The sequence below is a fragment of the Camelus dromedarius genome, chromosome 4, assembly GCF_036321535.1.
Source record: "Camelus dromedarius isolate mCamDro1 chromosome 4, mCamDro1.pat, whole genome shotgun sequence".
Taxonomy (NCBI): Eukaryota; Metazoa; Chordata; class Mammalia; order Artiodactyla; family Camelidae; genus Camelus; species Camelus dromedarius.
The window spans coordinates 81,433,002-81,458,110 of NC_087439.1; the positions used below are offsets into that span (position 1 = coordinate 81,433,002).

General features: G+C 38.0%; 1 protein-coding gene across 1 annotated transcript; it reads left to right on the forward strand.

Moving 5' to 3' along the window:
* The first annotated feature begins 31 nt into the window (after positions 1 to 31).
* CNOT9 (CCR4-NOT transcription complex subunit 9) lies at positions 32 to 24,472 on the forward strand. Its single transcript, XM_010988327.3, has 8 exons — positions 32 to 430; positions 8,054 to 8,233; positions 9,414 to 9,529; positions 11,477 to 11,586; positions 16,206 to 16,315; positions 20,074 to 20,172; positions 20,382 to 20,473; positions 22,146 to 24,472. Exons 1-8 carry the CDS (start codon positions 407 to 409, stop codon positions 22,312 to 22,314), a joined length of 900 nt encoding a protein of 299 aa, XP_010986629.1. The 5' UTR covers positions 32 to 406; the 3' UTR covers positions 22,315 to 24,472.
* Positions 24,473 to 25,109: the final 637 nt, after the last annotated feature.

Genomic DNA, 25,109 nt, shown 5'->3' on the forward strand with positions numbered 1-25,109 from the left:
CCTCCTCAGCCCAGCTGGGCATGCGCACTACTTGTCCTCCTGGCACTGCCCGGCTTTTCCCGCCCTTTACTGGCCTCCGGAGGAGGGTCAGAGTTCACGCCCTTCTCGGGAATACCTGCTCCAGTCTGGGAGATGCAGGGACTAGTAGGTGGTAGACGTCCTTCTGGTCCTGAATCTTAAGGGGCAAAGGACGTACTCTAGGGCTATTAACACCTCCGAGAGCCCAGCGGCGGGAAGAGATTGTGTGGGAGGGGTCAGAGGTGAAAGGTCAGAGGGCTGCGAAAGGGGCGGAGCGAGCTGGAGGCGGATGGCGGCTGCGGCAGCTCATCCTTGGCGGCAGCGGTGCTGAAGTTGGGACGGGTCGGACGCGTCGGGTGGTGGGAGGAGAGCCGCGGCCGCTCCCAACATGCACAGCCTGGCGACGGCTGCGGTAAGTGGTTGGGCCGCCCGGCCTGGGCCCAGAATCCCTCAGCCCTGCGTTTCGGCCTTTTCTCCGAGCTCCCTGTGTGGAGCCGAGAGTCCTGCTCCTCCTTTCCTCAACCAGCAAGGCCCGAGCCTCCCTCTTCGCCGCGCTTGTCTGTGGCGGAGCCGGCCGCCACTTTCCTTGCCGGTCGGCTCCCTGGCCTCTCGCGCGGCGTATCGCGTTCTTTTCCAGCTCCCAGGCCTGGTCCCGCGGACGGAGCGCCTCTCTGGCGGCCGGGACGGGCCATTCATTGATTCATTGCGCTGACCAACAGTTTCAGGGAGCCGGTTGAGTGCTGCGCGTCGGTGGGGGCGAGGGGAATTCCGTGGTCCATTTGACACCGCCCGTGCTCTCACCACCTCCTGCCTAGGCACATCGCGGAGGGGAGGAAATGGCTTCTAGCTCAAGCCACTTGCTTTACAGATGCAAGATCAAAGACTCAGAGAAGTGAATAACTATTTCTTCTGACTTACGGTTCTCTGTGTTTAAAACCTTTTTTCACACATCTCATTTTACCAGAGTGATCCTTTACCAAGGAAAACACTGTAAATTAACCTGTCTGAAATAATCCCATGGCTTCGCATTGCACTGAGATAAAATCCAGACTCCTTGCCATGGTCCTGCAAGGCCCTCCCTGAACGTAATGGTCCTTACCCACATTTTCAGTCTCTTATGTCACTTGCTACGCCGGCTCCAGCTACACTGGCGGCCGTTCCATCTCTTCTACCTACGCTTTTCCAGTCCAAGTTGCACTTTCTGATCTCTATTCCTGGAATGCTCTTACCCTCCATCTTACACATACACACACACACACACACACAACACACACACGTGGGCGTCTGGCTCCTGTTAAATTTGTATTTTTTGTGTTTATTTACTTGTTTCTTTGTCCCCATTTTGAGGTCAAGGACAGGGATTGTATGGGTCCTGTTTACATGATTACCCCAGTGCCAGACAGTTCCTGGCACAGACTTTGCTGAATGAGGGTGTACAGATGAGGGAGGTGACTGCTGAGAGCAAGTAACCATAATGGGCAAATGGGATCATACAGTTTGAGCACACTCTTGTGAATGCCCACCTCGCTTTTTCAGTTTAAACAAGATGAAGTGACTTAAGGATAAAGTAATATACTGAAGTTGCATTACCAGGCAAAATGACATAAGTACTAAACAGAGGACCAAAAAAAAATTGCCTTAAGCTACGAAAAACATGGTCATTTCCAGGGCCAGTGGCATCTCTGCCCCCTGTCACCATGTTTCTAAATGTTTGTAACTGTTCACAGTGGAGAGGTACCTTTTATATTTCTCAATTAGGTGATTGCAATTTCCCCACCTTTTTTTGTTTCTTCTCCCAAATTTTATATATAATTTGGGGAAAAGCCAGTCAGAAGATGAGGTTGCTGCTGGTAGGGAAGGAGCAAATTAAACAAAGGATTCTAATAGGATTAGATTGTCCATCTCTTAGAATCTGATTGTGTCTTCTTTACCCTTTGATATCAAGCTGCTTTTTTCCTTATACCTCTCCAAACTCTACCTATTCAATTCGTTTTATTTTCAGTTGCTCCCTGATACATTTTTGAGCAGCCATTAAAGCTGTGGTTGATTACTTATAGTAAGTACTCAATACATGTTTCTTAAATTTAATTTACAATGCCTTACCTTTATTTAGAAGTTGAGCTGTTAGGTACCCTTTCACCTGTTATGCTGTTTGGACCACGCAGAAGCTCTGATAAGTTCCCTTGTACCACTCATTCACTGGAATATTTGGTTATTGAGGAGTCTGAAGCATAGATAAGTTGAACCCCCTCTTTCCCAATCCTTAAAGCCTTCCATTAGGCTAAAATGCCTGTATTATTGTGATCTGGGTAAAGGACACTAATGGTGTACATCACTCACTAGAAGTTGAAAAGAGTTAATAATACATGCAGTGGTGCTGGTAATAATCTAAACCACTTGAGAAGATTCTTACTGAAGAAGATACCTAATGGTGAAAATTTGTATTTGCATATACCTTTATTTGTTTTTTAAAATAACAGGTAAATCATCGCTTGAGCTGGAGAGAGAGTACTATCAAAGGAGAATATGATCACATATGAATGCAGAGTGTTATTCACTAGATGGAGGAATTGAGATAATTTGGCATGTGTCTTAAATTTCGACTTTTTAAAAAATATTATGCCAGCAATTTGTAATATAGTGGAGTGATTTTTTTACAGAATACATCCTACCATCTTCATTATTGCCATCATAGAATATAATTTCTTTCTTACATCTACTAAATAGGGACAGAAATAGCACACAGGATTGTATTAAATAAGACTAACAAAATGTTCAGTGGTTGGCTAGGTTCACTCATTGGTTTAACGACTTGCTCCCAGACTTCAGCCTTGGGACTCTAATTCCTGCCTCAACAAAGTAACACATCGCTTGTTATGGACCTTGGAGGTTGCTTCAGCTTAATAGAACCACAGATCTTCACATAGCATGGGTCTTCTGTAATGAATGTTATACTCGTGATTTAAAACTGCCAAAGTAAGCCTTTAGGAGATGCACTGAGTGTGGGTTTCTTTGTTTTTGTTTTTGTTTTTGTTTTTGTTTTTGTTTTTTTTATAATTTCCCATGGTAATTCTAACATCCTTAAACTCTTGTTATTCCGTCTTTTTTCATGTAACCAGCAGCAGCATTAGTCATTTTATACCTTTTTGTTGAGCAGCGCTGACTCCCAGATGCCCTCCTCTTTGGCAAGTAAAAAGAACATTGTGCATTCTGAAGGGTCTAATTCAGACACTGTCTCCTTTGTCTCCTGAAGATTTAAGCAAACTAACTAACTTCTTTGCTTATTCACTTCCATTTTTATAAAGTTATTTTGAAGAACATTCTGGCTCTTATTTTTTAAAGACATGAGGATAATTAACTAATTTAACATCTCCCTTTGGCACTATTAAGAAAGTGTGTTTTCTTGGAATATCGTCATTATATAGACACCCAAAGTCACATGTTGAATCATCATCAGACTTGGGAAAATAATCTCTTCCAATCTAATTCCTTTTTTTCTTTATACACTGTCACATATTCATTGGTAAGAAAACCAACAGTTGGTTTGGCCCTTGAACTAAAGTTGTATTGATACATTTGTCTATTTTCTGTTTAAGAGAGCCATCAACAACAATTTTTTAATTTACTCAGAGGGAGGAGAAACTATATTTCTTCCCCATTTATGAGTAAATATTTTTCTTTTTTAAGTTCTAAATATCTTTCTCATTTTCACACTGTGTTAAGATTTTTCAGAAATAGGACAACTATTAGTACCCTGTGTTTGTGACACTTGGAGTTAACCATTGGTGGCTCACTTTGATATATGTTTAGCCTGTGTTAAGCTTTACTGAAGGAAAAAAGTTACTTGAAATACATTTGCCACATACAAACCATGACACAGGAAAGAGAATAACGATTCCCTCCTAAATTTTGACGGTACAAACATTTTTTAACACATCTGTTTCAAGGAAAGGACCACTGACTTTAAGCAGGTTATAACTAAAAATACATAGTTATAAACAAAAGTGCTTCTTTCTGATCTTGGAAGTGTTGAGGATGATAACTAATAGTCCAAATCAGGTTTCTTATAAATGACTTTGTTTGGGGATATGTTAACTGAACCTACTGTTTAGCCAAATCCAACTGTAACAGAAAATCAAACTTAAAGTTCTGTATATTGGGTTCTTAAATAATTTCTTCAATTTGGAGGGATATTTGTGATTTCAATCCTATAGAACAAGTAGGGCTCACTGATTCTAGAGAGAAGTAGATGAGTTTAATTCTGCCCTGTATTTGCTTGTATGAGCTTAAGTATGATAAACTTCCCTGAACTTGTTTCCTCTCAGAATTTTGAGAATAATTTGAGATAATCCACAGTGACTGGCATATAGTATGTTCAATAAATGCTGCTTCCTATAAAAAGTTCCTAGAAAATCTATAGTGGAGGGCTGGCTGTGGAATACTAGGTAATTTGGGATGATAGTGGAAATGATCTGTATCTTGATTGTAGTGGTGGTCACTTGGGTTTATAGATTTCTCAAAGGTCGTTGAAATGTACACTTAAGAGGAGTACACTTGAAAATTTTATTGTATGCAAATGGTACCTTAATAAAATAGATTTTTTTTTTAAAAGAGCCACTTAGATTAGTCTCTTATACTAAAGGAAGAAATTTCTAATATTTTAGAGCTGACTGAGACTTTGGTAGTGATTTAATATATTAGTTTCCTCATTTAACCAATAATAAATTTGAGGCTTAGAAAAGGAAATGATTTATCTTTGGTCACACAGTTTTAGAAATGGCAACACTGTTTTGAAACCATTTCTGGTTCCCATTTCAGTGTGCATTCTAGTTATGGACTAGTATAGTTACTTGCAAATCTAGGTCTTTCCTATTCTTTAACTTGATAAACAAGTTTTTAATTCTGAGTCCATAAATGGGTTACAGAGGAGTCTGAATTCCCTGAAATGTGTAAATTTCAGGAAAAAATAAATTATGTGCAAAACAACTTGAAGTTGTGTATTTTCATGAGGAAAAGATCCATAGATTTCATTTGATTCAAGAAATGTTAACCTCTTTTCTTGTGGTAGTGTCCTGCTCTTATTGTTAGTGCGTTTAAGTTAGGTAGTCTCCAAAAGAGAAGTTAGATGAATTTGTTTTTCTGCTGCTGGACAGTGTGTGCTAGTAGGTTGTATTCATATCAGCTACACCTCAGAAATGTATTAGTAAATTATAAGTTAAAAGAATTGCAGCAAGTGAACTAGGAATCTTTGGAGATGATCTTTAAATACAGAATGAGGGGGAGGTTATAGCACAGTGGTAGAGTGTGTGCTTAGCAGGCACCAAGTCCTGGGTTCAATCCCCAGTACCTCCATTAAAATAAATAATAAATAAATAAATAAATAACTTAACTTCCTCCCCCCAAAAAAATTATAAAAAAATAAATAAATACAGATGAGAGGAGGAGGAAATCTGCCTACTGTTTACTCGTAGTTCCATCAATTGTGAAATGTGGATGATAACCACACTGCTGTGATCATTAAATGAAACCATGTTTCAAAAAGTACAATATAGTTCCCTCATCTACCCCACCCCACTCTTTTACTCCCCACTCCCTTTTAGGAAGGCATCAATTTTCAGATTCTAATATTTTTGTGAAATTTGTGTCTAAATGATCCTTGGGATTCAGAAAGAGAGAGGCATTTTGGGTTTTTATTACCATTAGGATCTAGTCAGGGATAAAGAAGATGTGGTATATAGATCTCGTCAGATGCTAGAGTTGTGTTTTGCAGTTTTATTCAGGGGTGATGTCCAAAGTATTTTATCAGTTGTCTGATACTGTAAATTAATATGTAAATCAGTATATAACTCAAAATGTTAAAAGATTTTCCCTTTTATTTTCCAAAATAACTGAATTTCCCTATGTTATAAAATTACTTGTTGATGTAGGTTGGGGGGGTGTGTTGGTGGCTGTCATTAGTACAATTATGTCCATCTGAGCCATGATTTGACATACAGAACTATGTCAAACTATTTCACTGACTTTTCCCATTAAAATGATGGTCTCATAATCTCAATAAGTAGAGATTTTCTCTTAGTATCAATGATATTGTTCATGGGTGCTGATTGTTTTTTCAGATTCTGCTGAACTAACAGCAGTAACACTTTAATTTTGTCTGAGATTTTTATATATTCCCTATCTCTGTTGTGTAGAAATAGTTTTTGTACAGTTGTCTTTAGATCAGACCTAATATTTCAGGCAAGTGAGAAGCAGCATTAGCAAAGCAGTTAAAGCATGGACTCTGTTGCCAGATTGCCTGGATGAAATCCTGGGCTTTGCCACTTAACTTTTAAATAACAACTCTGTTTCTCAGTTTCCTCATCAAATGAGAGTGATAACGTAAGACAGTGCCTGACAAAGCAAGCACTGTATATGTGAGCTCTCATTTTTAAGAAATAATTCTATTTATCCCATAACAAATAGGTATTCAGTGTTTAAACTAACTCCTTTTATTAAGTTGGGGGTGAAATTCAACAGAGATGATGAAAAGAAGGGTCCCTACCTCAGATATTTCCTGGTACCAAACTGTCCTCACTGCCTTATTGTTGTTAGAATGGCTACAGAACTCATATCTCCAAACGTATACCTGAGAGGACCACACTACCATCCACCTGACATCTCTAGTTCTCTTAGAACCAAAGTCCCATGGAGGCTGCAGTTCCCACAAGTAGCCTCGAAATTTGGAATATTACTGGCAACAGGTGGTCATCGCCTTAGGGACCCAAGTAGACACCAGACATTGGCCTTCCAGAGTGCTAGCACTACTCCAAGGGAACCGTCTGCTCTGCTGGAGCCAAGCCCACTCTGGAAATGGAATATTTGGGGATGGGGTCTGGTGTTCAGAAGCCATGATTTGCTGACTATGGGTACCAGTGCAGCCTGGTGTTGTTCACCTAGGGTTCCCCAGGATAGGATGGGTACAGGGGTACTGGATACAGGTCACAGATTGGCTCTAGAAAGGGTGATGGAGTTTACTTATAGTGGTGTATGGAAGACAAGCCTCTAGGAGTGAGTAATGACTAATCAGTATAGATACTGTATAGATACAGTATAGATACTGTATGGCTGGAGCCTTGTCTGTGGGGCCCTCTTTAGGATTGTGGCCATCCAAGAGACTGTGGACAGGAAACCCAAAGCTCAAATTTTAGCCGTTATTCCCACTGAGCTTTTAAGGTGATGTAATACTCTAAATAAACATATCCTATCTTCTGGTGGGAATTACATTTCCAAAAATACTTTTTAAAGTTGAAGGCCTATCTGTAGCAGCATAGAAAGGGCAAGTGCTTAGACCATACTGCTTTTGCTGTTGGAAGTGGGGGAAAAGTACCCTTTTCCTTCTACATCATTTAGGAGCCTGTGTTTTCTTGAGGAGCATCACTGATGAGGATTACAAAACAGCTTTTAGCAGATTACTATGAGGCACTTAAAGAAGACTTAAGTTGCACGGTATTTCAGTCCATTTAGCAGAACTTCACTTTGTGGTTCATTCGGTCAAGCAAGTGAAATGATAAACATTAAGCTAAAAGCTTCTAATCAAGCTTCCATTTATAGAAGGCTGTTCAGCTTGGATAAAGAAGTTGTGGGTGTGTGTGTGTGTGTGTGTATATATATATATATATACACATAATATATATATAAAAAACGTATGTATGTGAATATATATATATATACACATATGTATATATAATGGAATATATATGTGTATTACAACTTCTTTATCCAGTCATCTGCTGATGGACATTTAGGTTGCTTCCATGTCTTGGCTGTTGTAAATAGTGCTGCTGTGAACATTGGAGGTACATAAACATGGAACTATTAAGAGATTTGTGCATTTTAGATTTTGATAGATTAAATTAGTTTACATCAAGTATATGTATTGAGACAAGCTCTCCTGGTATTTATGAAAAATAAATTTCCTCTAAAGCACTACTGCAGAGTAAGTCTTGGTTTGACTCTAATGAAACTCACATGTTTACTTTCTTGTCTTCACTTGAAGCCTGTGCCTACTGCATTGGCCCAGGTGGATAGAGAAAAGATATATCAGTGGATCAACGAGCTGTCCAGTCCTGAGACAAGGGAAAATGCTTTGCTGGAGCTAAGTAAGAAGCGGGAATCTGTTCCTGACCTTGCACCCATGCTGTGGCATTCATTTGGTACTATTGCAGCACTTTTACAGGTGGGTATATATCCATGAGTTGCAGTTCAGTACTGTTTATCACTCTTGTACCTCTCTGCCTTTGCCCAAATGATTTTGAAAACTTTAGTAATGTTAAAACGTCAGCATTTGTAAGAATCTGTTTTAGAAAAGTCTGAGGTACTTGTTAAATGCAGATTCTTGGATCCTACCCAAGAAGTTTGATTTATTTAGTCTGAGATGAAAAATTTGTATGTTTAACAGGCAACTCACCCACTCCCAGGTGACCTGATGCAGGTGGTCTAAGAACTACACTTTGAGAAACACAGCTTTAGGAGTACTACAAAATAATTCTACATGACAGGGGAAGAGAAGGTGGAAAGGAAGGTATAAGGACTGAAAGGTATATTCTGGGGAAAGAAAATATTAAGATAAAGTATAACAGCTCTACAATTAAAGTTGGGTATACTTAAACATTAAAGAATAAATAACTGAAATTTGGTTCTGACCAGAATGGTCATTTGTGGGGAGTAAGTTGAAATGGTGTAGTCCTAAGATACCAAGATAGAATGATCATCCTTTAAAGTATTGTTCACAATTCCTAATAATTAGATTAATTTTTCACATTCTATCTCTATTACGTGTGTCCAAAAAACTAATCCTTCTTATAGGACTATTTTCTGTGTAAAAGTTTTACAATTAAGATAAATGGAATTGTACTCAGCAAATCATCTTTTGACAGAGAACACATACATTCACTGATGTTTGTATATATCCCCACACATACACCCTTGTTCTTACCTCCCCCTTTTTGTAGTTGCTACCTGACCAAACAAACTTCTTTGAGTCACTGTGGTTCATTTACTAACACTTTCTGGCTAGCTGTCTCATCACCATAACTTAAAGTACATTGTTGACAAAAAGAGGGATTATAAATGTAAAAGTCCTTCAAGTGAAAGCCTCAACAGATGATGCAGGATGTAGGAGGAAGTGTGGGTGACCACAGTTGCCTCTATAGAAGTCTTCCTAGAGATATATGTAGTAATGTCTCAAATAGTCTCAGTCGAATTCATTTGTGATGAAAGGATGGGAAAATGGTTTATTTCTGCTCCCTCTTTGATGGTTTGGTTCTTCAGGATATGTGGAATTAAAGTTGTTTGATTTCATACCATGGGAATTAAAGTTATTCCTTGTTCATCTGGTGCTGATTTCCATTTTTCAGGAAATTGTAAATATTTATCCATCTATCAATCCACCCACCTTGACAGCACACCAGTCTAACAGAGTTTGCAATGCTCTGGCATTACTGCAGTGTGTGGCATCACACCCAGAAACCAGGTAAGTGCTTTGGATGAGTGTGGGAGGGGAAGTTTGTATTGAATGTGGTCCTACACTACTTCTGAATGATGAGAAGAGGTGCATGTGTGTGTGTGTGGCTCTTCAGGGCTCTCGTTTACTTTTTTTTTTTTCCCTCTGAAGAATTTGTCATCTCTAGTTTACCAAATTTTAGTGTAGTAACAGCATGGGATTATGTTCTTTTATAATTAACATGTTCTTTTATAATTAATTTTTTTTTGCTTTTTAAAATAGTGATAAAATATAAATAACATAAAATGTGTCATTTGAATCATTTTAAACTGTCTGGTTCAGTGGTATTAAATACATTCATGATGTGCAACCATCACTAACATCCATCTCCATAATTCTATTCATCTTGTAAAACTGAAACTCTATACCCATTAAACAACTCCCCATCCCTCTGCCTGCCACCCTGCCCCTGGCATCCACCATTCTACTTTCTGTCTATGGTTTTGACTGCTCTGAGTACCTCATATGAATGGAATCATACAGTATTTGTCTTTTTGTGATTGGCTTATTTCACTTAACATAATGTTTTCAAGGTTCATCCATATTATAACAAATGTCAGAATTTGCTTCCTTGTTAAGGCTGAGTACTGTTCCATCTCATTTACTTTTTACCCATTGATAGCAAGGAACTTTAAAGGAATGGTTGTCACCTCTCAGGAAAGATCAGGCACATGGCATTCTCTCCCTCCTAAATCCATGGTAGGCATCACTATGCTATGAGGATTAGTGCATTTCATTTAGTAGGAGTTCAGTAAGTATTTGAACCCAGCACTTTTTCCTCACATAGTAAGCCAGTTTTGGCTTCAGAATCTTTCTTGTTAATACAGGATTCTAGACAACCTCTGTAATAAATGAGAGAATTGGCATGCAAGTTGAGACATTTTTGCCTTCCTGCTATATCTGAGAAATTGAAAAGAGGGAAATTCTGTTCAGGAACCTACTTTGTGACTTTTATGGCCCTAAGACACTTAATAGTCATCTTATTAAAGCCTTTACTTTGTCAAGTTTTCCTTGTAAAATCTGAGTGCTGGGTTGGCATTGACCTTTCAGAGCTTTAAAGAAGTTGATAAGAAAATTATTTGTAAGCACTTAAGAAAAATGTAAGAGTACTCTGAGTGTTAAAATTTGGGGGGTTTTGACTCTCCTTTGAGGTGTCACTATAAATTATATAAAGTAATAGACTGATTCCGTGTTAGTTGCCTGAACATATTATCTGCAGATTAAAATGTTTTTAGAATGTTTAGTGTATCTAAAAGCTCTAACAACAACAACAGAAAGTGTGTATTTGTACATAGCAGATAAACCTGGTGTTGGCTGCTTTGTTTTATTATCTTGGTTAATAAGATTTTGTCAGCTTGTACTTATGAATATTATTATTCAGTTATTAGATGAGAGAGAATATCCAGGAGAATCTCTCGGGCACTTAATTAATTACATTTTATGGCCTATTTTTTAAAACTTGCAGTTGGATATTTTATCAGTTTTTAAAGTACTTGGTGCTGGTTACAGGGAAAAGCATGTATTCTCTTAACCATTGGTCTAGGGTAGGGCTTTTCAGCCTTGACACCAATGGCATTTGGGGCTGGATATTGTTTGTGGTAGGAGGGGGACAGGAAGGGGCTGTACTATGCATTGTAGGATATTTAGGAGCACCCTTGGCTTCTGCCTATTGGATGACAATCCCCTCAGTTATGACAACCAAAAATATCTCCAGACATTGCCTCATGTACCCTGGGGGGCACAGTTACCCCACCTACGGATCACTGGTCTAGACTAATAACCAGCAACAGTCATTCCTAGAGATTCCTTGGTCAAGCAATGTTACAGGCCTAACAGAATTAGCCACCTGGAAATTTGAATGTTCAGAATCCTTAGAAATTAACTCTGGGCTCTGAATGTGATTATTTTCTCTTCCAGGTCAGCATTTCTTGCAGCACACATCCCACTTTTTTTGTACCCTTTTTTGCACACTGTCAGTAAAACGCGTCCCTTTGAGTATCTTCGGCTAACAAGTCTTGGAGTTATTGGTAAGTTATTAGGATTGTGTTTGAAAATCTGAAATCATCATTCGAAACAGTGTTCTTAACATAGGTGTTTTGTCTGGCTTTTGATAGTTTTTGTTCACTGATTGTTTGTTTTCATCTTTGAGGTTGAGTCTGTTTTCACTAATAAATGAACATCAGGAACATGATTGCTCTTATCAGGTACCATTCTGAGTATTGTTACTAAAGCTATGAGGCCCATTAAATTCAGTGTATATGCAGAAATGTTTACTAAATTTAGGAAAAGTAAAGAACAAGAGCATTAGTAAATAAATAAAGACTATTACAGGAATAAGAATTTGAATTTGTTGTTTTGGTTTGGTTTTTTGTCTTTCTCACTGCTAAGCTATTCTCCCATAACTCCAAGGGTTTGCCTTCTGTTTTATCTTGTTGAATCTCTGCATGCTCAAGTTAATGTTTCCATATATGTTTCTAGTGGGAAATGTGTCTAAAATACTTTTTACTCAAGAAAATAATATATCAGCTATTTCAGATCTCAGACTCCTGGGTGGGAAAGAACTATCTTTGGATTTGTGAAATGTAAATACATTCAAGAAGGTTTCTTTCTTAAATTGCCCTTCCTTTTTTCAGTGTCTTTTTCTGATAGCTTTTGCTGAAAGTACTAACCAAACAAAAGAACATTGATTATACAAACTGTTTTTGTTAGGTTATTATTTTTATGTTCAACCTTTGTCATATCCCTATGATTATAAACCGTGAATCGGGAAGTATAACTTAAAAGTTTGGTATTTCTAAGATACATTTCTCAGAAGCATTTTAGTCTCCTTTAAGGAGTAACTGTTATCTCATACTCTCTAAATGAATGTTATTTCTTTTTATATCTCCTAAATGATACTCTATTAGATACTTTTCTCCAATGTATTCTTTTCTACTTTTAAGATACATTCTCATGTAGGATTTAAAACATCAACATGATTCCAGCCAAAAGAAAACATTTATATTTATAGTTCTGATTCAAATCATCCTACTTCTGCTGGTTTCTTGACTACTGCATTTGGATGATACACTTATGTGATGTTAGGATAAAAGTTGACAGTGGAGGGGGTGAAAAAAATACTTGGACAGTACTAAGTCAGTTGCCTACGCTTGCATATATTTTTTGAAACTCAGTTTTTCCCAAGTCATTTGAGAGAACAAGCAGAAGGTGAATATTTGGTTTTAGACTTTTTCCTACAGTTCAAGGGTTATCAAACAAGTTTGAATATAAATGAAATAATACATACCATAAAACAAAAAATATTTTAAACTGAATGAAAATAAAAATATAATGTATCAAAATTTGTAGGATGCAGCTAAAACGGGGCTTAGGGGAAGTTTATAGTATTAAATGCTTATTCTAGAAAGAGAGGCCTTCAGTGATCTATACTTTCAATGTAAGAAACTAGGAAAAGGAGCAAATTAAGCCAAAGCAAAAAAAAAAAAAAAAGGAAGGAAATAGTAAAGAATAGATATCAATGAAAGTAGGAACAGAAAAACAGTATATAAAATAAGTGAAACCAAAAGCTGATTTTGTTTAATTGAGATATAATTGACATATAACATTGTATTAGTTTTTGGTATACAACATAATGATTTGACTGTATATATACATTGCAAAATTATCACTACAGTAAGTTTAGTTAACATCCCTCATCACACATGGTTATAACATTTTTTTCCCTGTGATGAGAACTTTTAAGATTTATCTTAGCCGCTTTTGAACATACAATACCGTATTATTACTATAGTCACCATAATGTACATTACATCCCCAGGACTTTTTTTTATCTTACAACCAGAAGGTTATACCTTTTGACCACCTTCACGCATTTTATCCACCCTCAATTTTTTATTCAAAAAATTTGATTAAATTAATAAACCTCTAGCCAGATAGGTGGAGAAAAAAAAGAAGACATGGATTACAAAATATCATGAATGAAAGGGGGTGCATTATAAAAGACTCTACAGACATTAAAAGAATAAAAGGTAATACTGCTAATAACTCTTTGCCCTTAACTTTGAAAACTTAGGTGAAATGGACAAATTCTTTGCAAAAATACAGTCTGCCAAAGTACACTCAAGAAAAAATTGATAAGCTGAATAGTTGTGTAGTGAAAAACCTTCCGGCCTAGAAAATTCCAGGCCCAAATATTTTCAACTGGTTAACACTACCAAAAATTTAAAGAAGAAATAATGCCAATTTTATAAAACTTCTCCAGACCATAGAGAGGAGACTTCTTAACTCTTGGTGAGACCAGCATTCCAGAGTAATGGTAATAAAAATAGAAAAAGACATTGGGGGGAAAAAAAAACTGTAGGCCAGGATCCCTCATGAACATAGATGCAGAAATTCTCAACAAAATGCTAACAAATCAAGCCTAACAATAATATAAAAAAGATCATCATGACCAAGTGGAGTTTATCCCAGGAATGCACGCTGGTTCAGTTTTCAAAACTGTCATTGTGATTGACCATATCAACAGACTAAAGAAGAAAAATCATATGATCATTTCTGTAGTTTAAAAAAAGCCTTTGAGAGAATTCAATATCCATTCATGATAGAAACTCTAGCAAAGTAGGAATAGAGGGGACCTTTCTCAACCTGGTAAATTAGAAAACAAAAACAACCCTATGGTTAAGATCATAGTTAATATGAAAAACTGTAAATTGTCCACTAAGATTGAGAACAAGGCAAGGATGTTCATTCTCACCATTCTTACTCAGTCTCATCCTGGATATCCTAGCTGGTGTATTACAGCAAGAGAAAAAAATAAAGGGCATACAAATTAGGAAAAAATAAGACTGTCTATTCACAGACAATATGATTAACTACCTTGAAAAATCTTGGAGAATCTACAGAAAACTCTTAGAACTAGTGAATTTAACAAGGTTGCAGGATATAAAGTTAGTATACAAAAATCAATCATTTTTATGTGCTAGCAATAAGCAGTTAGAAATTTGAAATTTCACCATAACATATGAAAAACTTGAGTGTAAATCTTATAAAATACATGCAAAATCTGTTGCTGGAAACTAAAACAATGATAAAAGTAGTCAAAGAAGACCTAAATAAATGCAGAGATATACCATGGTCATCAGTTGGTATATCACTGATTCAGTATTGTTGATGTCATTCTCCCCAAACTGATATGTAGACTTAGAGCAATTCTAACAAAACCCCAGCAGGACTTTTTTTTAAATATATAGAAATTGAAAAGGTGTCCCTAGAATTTATCTGGAAAAGCAAATGAACTAGAATACCCATTTTTTGGAAAGAAGGATAAAGTTGGAAGATACACACTACCTGATTTCTAGACCTACTGGAAAACTACAGTAGTCAAGACAGTGTGATACTGGGGGAAGGACAGACTTGTAGATCAGTAGGGCAGAATGGAGAGTCCAGAGATAGACCCACACAAATATAGTCAGTTGGATTTTTGACAAAGGTGCAAAGAGAATTTAATGAAGAAAGGATAGTCTTTTCAATAAATGGTACTGGAATAATTGGGTATCGATATATAAAACAATGAACCACAATCCATACCTTGTACTCTATGCAAATATTAACTCAAAATGGGTTATATATGTGAAAAATCTAAGTGAGGCATAGACAAAGAGATCAGATTTGTGGCTACTAGAGACGGGTGGTGAGGGGAGGGGGAATTAAACCTAAGTAAAGTAATAATTTGACATCTGTTAGGCCATATTAGTGTAGCATGTGTTGTTTGCTGTGAGGTTTAGCAATAAGGCATTTATAGATTGTCATTTCTGGTTAAAGTAAATGATATTCCTTACTCTCACCTGAAATGATTGACTTTAGTTATTATAGGTCCAGTTAACCAAGGCCTTTCATATAAAAGCTAGTGATACATTGGACAGCTCAGGGAACAGTCATTTGTTTAATGGGACTCTGCCTCCCTGTATACAGAATTGAGACAGTGTCACTGGACTGTGTCACCTGGTCACTGGTGTCAGTTCAGAAACCAACAGAATAATAGAACTGGGATAAATTTTAGAATTCATTTGTTCCAAATCTTTTTTAAAGAAGCAGAGGCCTGCAAAGGGAAGATAATTTTATCAAATTAGGTAAACTAGTTGTGGAACCAGAATTAGAGTCCAGGTGTTGGTGTGTGTGTGTTTCTTGTTTAGGTATACCCTACAATGTTGATGCTTTGAGGGGAAAGAGGGGCAATTATATAACCAGGAAGTAATATTTGTTTATGCCTATTGTGAAGTAGGATTCAAATTGACGTCATTTCTTTGCTGCTACTGATGTAGATTTCTCTCTTGCCTAAGATATTTGGAGAATAGATGGTGATATTACTGTATAATTGTCTACCAAGAGTGATAGCATCACTAGAAGTTTAACTGATGCTAACTGTATGATGGACCAAACTTGGTGCCTGATCTTTAAGTGTTACAGATAACAGCCTGTGCCTTTTTTTCTTCTTCCCTTTTTTTTTAAGGAAAGATATGAATCTGATTCTCTGACATATAAACCACCATTGGTGTTGTATGTTATTTAAGTTCCACACGTAGCTGGATGAACAAGTTTAATTGGAAATCCTGACTCAAATAATTTTGTTTGTCCATATTTTCTTTAGGGGCCCTGGTGAAAACAGATGAGCAGGAAGTAATCAACTTTTTATTGACAACAGAAATTATCCCTTTGTGTTTGCGCATTATGGAATCTGGCAGTGAACTTTCTAAAACGGTATGTGCTTTTATATGTTAATTAGATTCTATATTGTGTTGACTCTTAGGCTACTTCTTTATGGTTGTGGGATCATTTTCTGCTTCCCTTCAAGTTTTTTGAAACTTTGTTGAATATTTTTTCTCTTTTGAATAAAAATTGTTATATAATGATGCTTTAAAAACCCACACTCTTCGGAAGAATATCAAAATAAACACTAAATTTCTCCCTTTTCTCTGAACCCACTTCTCAGTCAAAGGTGTATTATTCCAGACAATTTTAATGCATAATTAAGTGTATATATATACTTGAGCTTCTGCCTACTTTGCTTGCTTTAACCATGAATGACATGGCTGAGTATAAAATTCTCATCTCATTTTTTCCTCTCAGAACTCAGTTGCCATAGCCCTGTTGTCTCCTGGTATTGAATGTTGTAGTGAAATCTTGGGTCAGCCTAATTTTTTTATTTTCTTGGTGAACTTGCCTTTTCTGTATGGATATTTTAAGCTTCTTATATTATTTTTAAGTTCATTTGATAAATTTTTTTTATTATTTTTCTTGGGGGGAGGGGGTAATTCAGTTTTTATATTTTTATTTATTTTTAATGGAGATATGGGGTTTGAACCCAGGACATTGTGCGTGCTGGACACTCATTCTACCCTGCCTTCCTCATTTGATAACCTGTATCAGAGTTTTTTTCTGAAAGAGCCTACTCCTTGTGTCTCCTTTTTGTTAATTTTTATAGTTTTCCCTTTAATTTGTTCTGACCTCTCCAGCAACATCAGTTAATGCTATATAGTCTATTTTTATATATGTATCTTTTTTCTGTCTCTAATTACTTTCTATCTTTAATTTCATATCATGTGATTTTTCTCAAGGATACTTTTCCATGTTGCTATTTTTAGCAATATCTAACCTCTGCTTCTAAAGTATGTCTAGTTACATTAACTAGACTAGTCACTTTCATTTTTAATTCAGTAAGTATTTATTGCTGAGTTGGATGTAAGCACATGTAATGATATAAAAATTTTTATTTTGAATGCCCAATACAAATAAAAAACTCAAATGCTAGTATAAATGGGTATACAAATAAATGTAAGTCTCCTACCTCAGCCTCTCAGTTCTTCTCCCTAGTAGTGACCAATATGACCACTTTCTTACAGAACCTTTGTAGAAATATTCTATGTATAGATGTAGCAGTTTAATTTTATATTAATTTTTTTCCTCTAGTCTCTGCCCTCTCACTTCTCATGTTTTTTCAGCTCTTCTTTGAATTTTTTATCTTTGGATTTTTTTTAAATGTTTTTTTAAAGTCCATGTATTCTTCATTTCCCTGGAAGATGTAGATAACTGTAACCCCTTCTTAGGGTATGTCTCTACAAAACTTTCCCTGTGGGAATCATTCTAAGATCGCTGTTTGTTTAAAAATAATGGATGGAAGGAGAGATGTCATGAACTGAAGTTGGCAGCTTTTAAGTCAAGTATTTTGCTTTTGAATACTTTTCCACCCAGCTTGCCAGTCTAGGGAAGGTTTATACCTCGGTCTTCAGTTTTCTACTTAAACACAAAAAGAATAAGTGGCATGTGATCTGTGTTCATTTCCTCCTTAATTTTAGTTCTTTTTGTTAATTTCAATGGATTTCTGGGACAGAATTGGAATGGTTGCAAACTGTATTCTGTCGTCTTTTATTAGTAGTTGGCTATGAATAGGTTTTTCAAGTTTGGCTTTATAAGAAGCCATAAGGCTGGGGCAGAAAAAGACTCATTTTCTCTTTTATGACATTTCATCTTCCAGGAACCCCCATCCCAATGATCCCTCCTGTGTTTACATTCCTTGCCCATTACTAGAATTGATTCATCCTTGATGTGTAGAGGTTCCCATTGACCTTCACACTTCAACTAGAATACTTCTCCTATCCTGCCTTTTATGGTTAGTAGTCAGTTCCTGGTATGTCTTTCTTCTTTTGTTCCATACAAACAGACACCTTATCTTGTACACTTTATGTTTATAGTGAATACTGCCAAACAGCTTTCCAAAATAAGTTATTTTAAAAATTACAAATGTCCAGACTTCATTACCCTGGAGAATGGTTCAATAGGTCAGAGACAGAACGTGGACATCAGGATTTTTTAAACATTTCACAGGTGATCATGTCACACAGCTCTGATTGAGAACCACTACTTTACTGGGAGCCTACTATGGCAAAATGTTAGACTAAGCATTATACATAAAAAGTGAACCTAGACTGGCAGGCTGGGTAGAAAAGTATTCAAAAGTAAGATTCAAAAGGACTGCTGGGTCATAGGGTAGGCTGCTGTGACCCAGTAGGAAGGATATTTATTGACTGGGGAAATGCACGTGGGAATCTTATGGGGTATTGGAAATGTTCTATATTTAATTTGGTTGTGGTTCACAAATGGGTACACAGGTAAAAATTCATCAAGATAAACTTAAGATTAGTATACTTTGCACATTTTACTGTGTATATGTTTGTATTAGTTTCCTTTTGCTGCTGTAGCAGATTGCTACAAGATTGATGGTTTAAAACACCACAGATTTATTCTCTTACAGTTCTGGAAGCCAGAAACTGTTAATCAGTTCACCAAGCTGAAGTCAGGGTGTCAGTAAGGCTATGTTCCCTCTGGAAGCTCTAGAGGAGAATCCCTTTCCTTGCCTTTTCCAGCTTCTAGAATTCCATTTCTGGGCTCATTCCCCCATCCTCCATCTTCAAAGCCAGCAGTCTAGCATGTTCAAATCTCTCTGCTTCTACATCACCTTCTCTGTGGTCAAATCTCCCTCTACTGCTTTCTTGTAAGGATCCTTACGATGATTACATTTAGGGCCCACCTGGATAATCTAGGATGATTATTGCCCCCTACCCCACCCCCCCAAAATTCTTAACTTAATCACATCTGCAAAGTCCCTTTTGCTGCATAAGGTAGCATCCCCAGGGTTTGGTGATTAGGACCTGGGTATCTTTAGGGACCATTATTTAGCTAACTACGTTTTACCCCAGTAAAATAGTAAAATAAAATAAGTAATTCCCACAGTTGGCTCTGATGAGCAGCTAAGGAAGAGAATCATTATAATAATTATTTGACTTGAGTTAAACTAGTATTTTTTAAATCCCTTCTATGTAAGAGTTAATGAGTTTAAATTGAGTTTATTACTTTATTACTGTTGGAACAATTTTTGAAGGGGGACTTAAAAATCTTATTTTCTTAAAAATCTTTTAAGAATAGGAAAAGCTTTACTTAACCTCATTTGGAAGAAGTTGAGGCATAGCTGAATCTCTAAAATCATCTTGGACCATGGGAAAGAAAAGAGGCTCTGTATTCAAACTAGATTTAGACTTAGTAGCTTTGCGATTTAGTGGCTTTGTCACTTGGGACCTTAACCTGGCAAATTATTGATTTTCAGTGGTACCTGGCACACAGTAGGTATTTAGTAACTGAGAAAGTCTCTAGTTTTTAAGAATCTGGTAATTTTATCTACCCTTTTATATAAAATGAGAATAGCAATGGTACCTACCTCATAGGTTTGTTGTGAAAATAAGATGTGTGTTATGGCTTTAGGAAAAATTCTGGCACAAAGTAAGTGTTCAATATGGTAATATTTATTAATTTTTTTGTACTATGCATATCTCATTGAGTAAGGTATATATAATGCCAGGATCTTTGCTTAGTTTTCTGCTTCATGTTGTTTCTGGGAGATGAGTAGTCAGCTGGAAGGCAAATCTGAGCAATGTTTTAGACTCCTTAATTTTGTTTTACACCAGGTTGCCACATTCATCCTTCAGAAGATCCTCTTAGATGACACTGGTTTGGCTTATATATGTCAGACGTATGAGCGTTTCTCTCATGTTGCCATGATCTTGGTGAGTTCTTTAATCTACCCCCTTTGTAACTACTTCTGATCACACAACCCCTTTGCAGTCGACACTGAGCGGCTTCAGTCTTCCAACTAGAAGTAACAACCATGGAACTTTGTATAATGATTTTTGCAATATCTGATCTCTGATGTCAACTAGAATTATTTTGTGTTTGGTGTCTTTTTCCCCACCCCACCCTCTTTGGGGGGAAACAGGGTAAGATGGTCCTGCAGCTATCCAAAGAGCCTTCCGCCCGTCTGCTGAAGCACGTAGTAAGATGTTACCTTCGACTCTCAGATAATCCCAGGTAAACATTTACAGAATTTATAGGACTTTGGGGAAATACTCTGGTGAGTGGTTGCCCCCTCTCATGGCATAGCTCTTATATCTTTAGGACAGGGAAGGGATAAAACTATATTTAGTTTGTCTGAGACCTTGATTAATTCCTTGTAAAATCTGAAGTGCTGAATTTAAAATTCTGTCAGAGTTTTATCTTTCCACTGGGACTCTGTACCCTACTGTAAAATTCCAGAGAGTTCAGGCAGTTCCCAGGGAATCTTATGATACATTACTCCTGTGGTTTGAGCTTTCTGTTGCTACTTCAGGTGATCAGAAAAAAAAATATATCTTCAAAGATCTCTTTAAAAAGGAACAGGCCCAGAGCACTCTTAAATTATTTTTTCAGTTCTCTTCTTGATTCCTGTAAAGTCCTTGAGCTAATTATTTTATCTCCCTGTGTTCATAATCTTCCTACCAGAAATTACACATTGTAGATACGGCGCAGTTTAGAAATTTTTGACCTTTTGCTTTGTAAATCCATAATTCATGCTGAAAGCCACTTACTCATTCTGCTAAACCACATAATGGGTTGATTTCTGTGTTCCTAGGAATAAGGGTAACTTGGTTTAATGTGAACTCCGCCTTCTGCCACTGACGTTATTTAAGCGCTCACTGTTTCTTTGACCATTTTGTCCTGTTCTTTGGTGTTTTCTGTTTCACCAAAGTTTGAAACTATGTTTAAAACTCAACTTGTGCTAGTCTGAGTACAAAAAAACTAGTCTGAGTACAAAAGCCATAGCTTTTTTTAAAAACCGCCTTATAAATGGCCTTTTTGAAGTTTTCAGATTTGGCTTTTACTGGTTCTCTTTTAAAGAAAATATTTCAAAGTTCACCTGATAATATTGCTACCATAGTTTTGTTTTTACTGCTTATCTCTTATTAAGGGTTTTTCATTTGTTTGTTTTGGTTTGATTTGGTTTGGTTTGGTTTGGTTTTTTCCTTAACAGAGGCTCTGGGGATTGAACCCAGGACCTTGTGTATACCAAGCACACATTCTACCACTGTGCTGTACCCTCCTCACCACCCCCCCCCCCTTTTTTATTGACTTGTTTTTTAAGTAGAGGTACTGGGGATTGAACCCAGGACCTTGTGCATGCTAGGCAGGTACTCTACCACTGAGCTATCCCCTCCCCTCCACCCCCCTTTTTTATTAAGGATTTTAACTATTAAACTGAAGCCATTTTTGGAAAGACACAAATTTTATCAGTTTAGAATTAAAGTTCATTAATTTATTGTACTGTGAGTCAGGTCATATCCCCTGTTAATGTACTGATTTTGGAAATTTCCTTTATTATCACCCATATATTTCTAACATGAGTATTTTGACAATATTTACTGTTATAAATCAGCAGTTTGAACTGAAGTAAACTGTTGCACCATTTTATTCCATTTGCTTTGTCACGAAATTCTACATTGGGGCATCATTCTGAAAATGTTTGCAGACAACAGATCTTGGAGATCTCTGAACCTGTGCTTAATACAAGCTTTAAGGAATTTTTATGGCTTCTTAAAGTATCTTGGCAGGGCCATAGATTCCCAGGGGTCTATATATTTATGTCTAAGAAAGAGACTCTTCCCTGCCCCCCAAATGTGGGTTTATTTGTTGGTCTCCCTGGTTGGTGTGTTTGTTTCTGATGTAGGGCACGTGAAGCACTCAGGCAGTGCCTCCCTGACCAGCTGAAGGACACTACCTTCGCCCAGGTGCTAAAAGATGACACCACCACGAAACGCTGGCTTGCACAACTGGTGAAGAACCTGCAAGAGGGCCAGGTCACCGATCCCCGGGGTATCCCCCTGCCCCCTCAGTGATCCTCCCCTGTCCCCTCCCACTAATCCCCCAAGCTGGGGAAGGGAGGGGGATCCTGCAAGGAAAACAGCTCAGGTTTTATCGCCAACCGGGAATAGACAACCTCAATGCTGAACTGCACTGGAGAAAAGGGGCAAGGTACCCCCGCTGAGGTGTGTAAGCTGCCATCTCAGGCTGCCTTGAGGACCTGGGCTCCCTCTGCTACTCCCAGGAAATGGCTCCTGACACAGCGGTCTGCCACCACAGCCCAGGAGGATGTCAACACCAGCAAATGCTGTATTTGCAGCATGCCTAAGATGACCCTTCCCCCTCACCTCTCCCCAGCCGCTGGCAGGAGGGAAGACTGGTGACAGCAGCAGCACTCTAGGCATGGTGAACGCCTGGGACCAAGCCATGTGGCGTTTTCCTATTTTGCCTTCCTGGAAGACTCAAGATGTGTCTCTTCATTCTCTCTCTCAGTATTTGTTTACTTTGGCTTTTTGTTGTTAATCTCAGAGAGAGGTGTGTTTAGTGGACACAGGCTGTAATATTCAGCAAAACTTTGTCAACTGGCACTGTTTACAAGTCTGTTAGCTGCATAAGCTCAATAAAAAGTTGGTCTGGGCATTACATCCCCTCTGGCAGGCCAATGCTACATGAGCTGTTGGGAGGAATGGGAGGCAGGGGAAGGATATAAAGCCAAAGGACAGCAGGAAGCCACCACCAATTTCCCTGCCTTTCCCATTCTACCCCCAGTTCTGGATGCCACAAGGACCTTAACCTTGTTTCTGGCTTTAGCTGCTAGCTTTTCCAAATCTCAGTGCCTTTCTGTTCTTCACTTCCCGCCCATTAAACTTACAGTAGAGGTCTTAATTCATCAGGCTGTCCTGGAAGGGTATTGTATTGGAGGAGAAATGACAGTGGACCTCATCTTTAAGTCCTCAAGGATATTTTCTGGGTGACTTTTAAAAGGGAGGTGCCTGAGATTAAAATGACAGGCTACTTGATCCCATTCTTTGCTTTAGTGTGAATTTCTGCAGCTCCATCTGTCTTCATGATTGTACTTGAAGCAGTATTAGATGAATGGGTTAATTTTATTCAGATTTAAGATAGAAGGCTGGACTCTGCTCATTCACTCAGTCTTTTTCCCTTTTTTTTTTTTTTTTTTTTTTTTGGATGCATTCCCTTTTGGTCTATGGGAATTACAGGGTTGCCACTAAACTATTTTCCACTTTTTCATATTGTGTCAGAGAATCCCCCTTCCTTCTCTGGAGCTTTAGATGACTCTATCACAATTCAGAGGCTTCAATCTGTAACTCAGTGTAAACTGCCTTGCTTTCCCCTAATTCTTCCCTCTGCCATCATCTGTTCTCTCTCTCTCTAAACCCCATCTCCAACCAAAGATGGGATTATTAGCCCAAGTAGAGAGGAACCAAGTATTTCTGTCCATATCTCATGTATACAATTGAAAGTGTCTCTGAACATGTTTGGGGTCTATAAGGGGCAGTCTCAGAGAAACTTGCAGAGTCAGTTTTGCCAACCCAAGGGCTCTTTCAAGCCGACTTTCACAAAGGGAGCCGGCCTTGTTGGTTGGCTTCTGTCTCTTTAGAGCCAAAAAAGTAGTAATTAAGTAGCCTAGATGTAGGAAAGGTAGAATAAGCACTTACTCCCCTGCTTTCCAAAATGAAGAGGAAAACCAGACCAGCTCTCAGTAATCTCAAGCCTGAAGAGAAGAGGTCTTGGAGAAAGCAGAGAACAGCATGGACTGGATAAACGTCTTGACTCTCTTCAACCCATAGTTTATGATCTGGAGAGTCCAGCTACGGTAACCCTGATTTTTGCCAACCACCTTCCTGCTGAGCCAAAGTTTTCTCATTCCCCCTCCACTGGGAAAGCAGCTGAGGCCCAGGGCTTTGCTCCCTGAGAAATTCTCTTCTCCATCTTTTGGTGTATTGGCCATGTTCCTGTGCCAATAGTGTCTTAATTCTTGTTCCATCTATTCTCAGCTGGCCTTGGACCCCACATAGGAGTTGGCGGAAGGAGTGGAAATGGGTATTGTTCCTTGTAGTTGGTCCTAATGTTGTGTGTGTATAAAGAGACCCCTTCCCCTCATTTTGTGTTTTCCATCCCTCTCCCTCGACAGGATTAAAATAAAACATGCTTCTGTTTTTATAGCAATAATTTTTCCTTTAAACTGGAGATTTTATTTTGTAAGTATAGAGATACCTAGGCACTTTGGTCAGATGATCCTTGGCAACCCTGGCTCTCTACCTCTGTCCACCTACACTCACACACTGCCCTAGCAAGAGGGCAGTGATGGGTCCCTTTGTGGATAGGTCCTTTGAGAGAGTCTTACTGATGTGTAAAAGCTGTTTGGGAGGCTGGGATGGTGCCTTTTTTTGGATACAGTATCTCTTGTTGGGACAGAACCTTAGTCCTTGCTTTAGTGGCAAGAATTTAGTACTGGTGTGGGAGAGACTTACATAAATGAAGATGTAATGCTTGAAACATCTTACCACAGACTTTAATATTCATTTCCTTTTGGGGTTCAAGACTTAAAGCACATCTCCAGAGTTGTTTCCATCCCTCTTCCTGGCTCTCAATGGGACAGAGCCAACCTGTGCTTCCAGCTTCTTTTTTTCCAAGGCTTCAGGGAGCCTTTGACTGTTTCAGTGGTGGAACAGGGCAAGGAGAGACATCCTTACTGTCTATAAAATGATTCTCTTGCTCACTATTGCTCAAAGGCTGGGAAAGTGTAGGGGATAGGGGGAGGGAGATATACAAAGTTACTGCTACCCGAAGCCCAAGGAAAACATTT

Excerpts from the sequence above, each read along its gene's own strand:
- CNOT9 (XM_010988327.3), top strand. The coding sequence starts at position 407 with ATGCACAGCCTGGCGACGGCTGCG. Across the intron at positions 8,234-9,413 it reads CTATTGCAGCACTTTTACAG|GAAATTGTAAATATTTATCC; the intron begins GTGGGTATATAT and ends TCCATTTTTCAG. Across the intron at positions 20,474-22,145 it reads CGACTCTCAGATAATCCCAG|GGCACGTGAAGCACTCAGGC; the intron begins GTAAACATTTAC and ends TTTCTGATGTAG.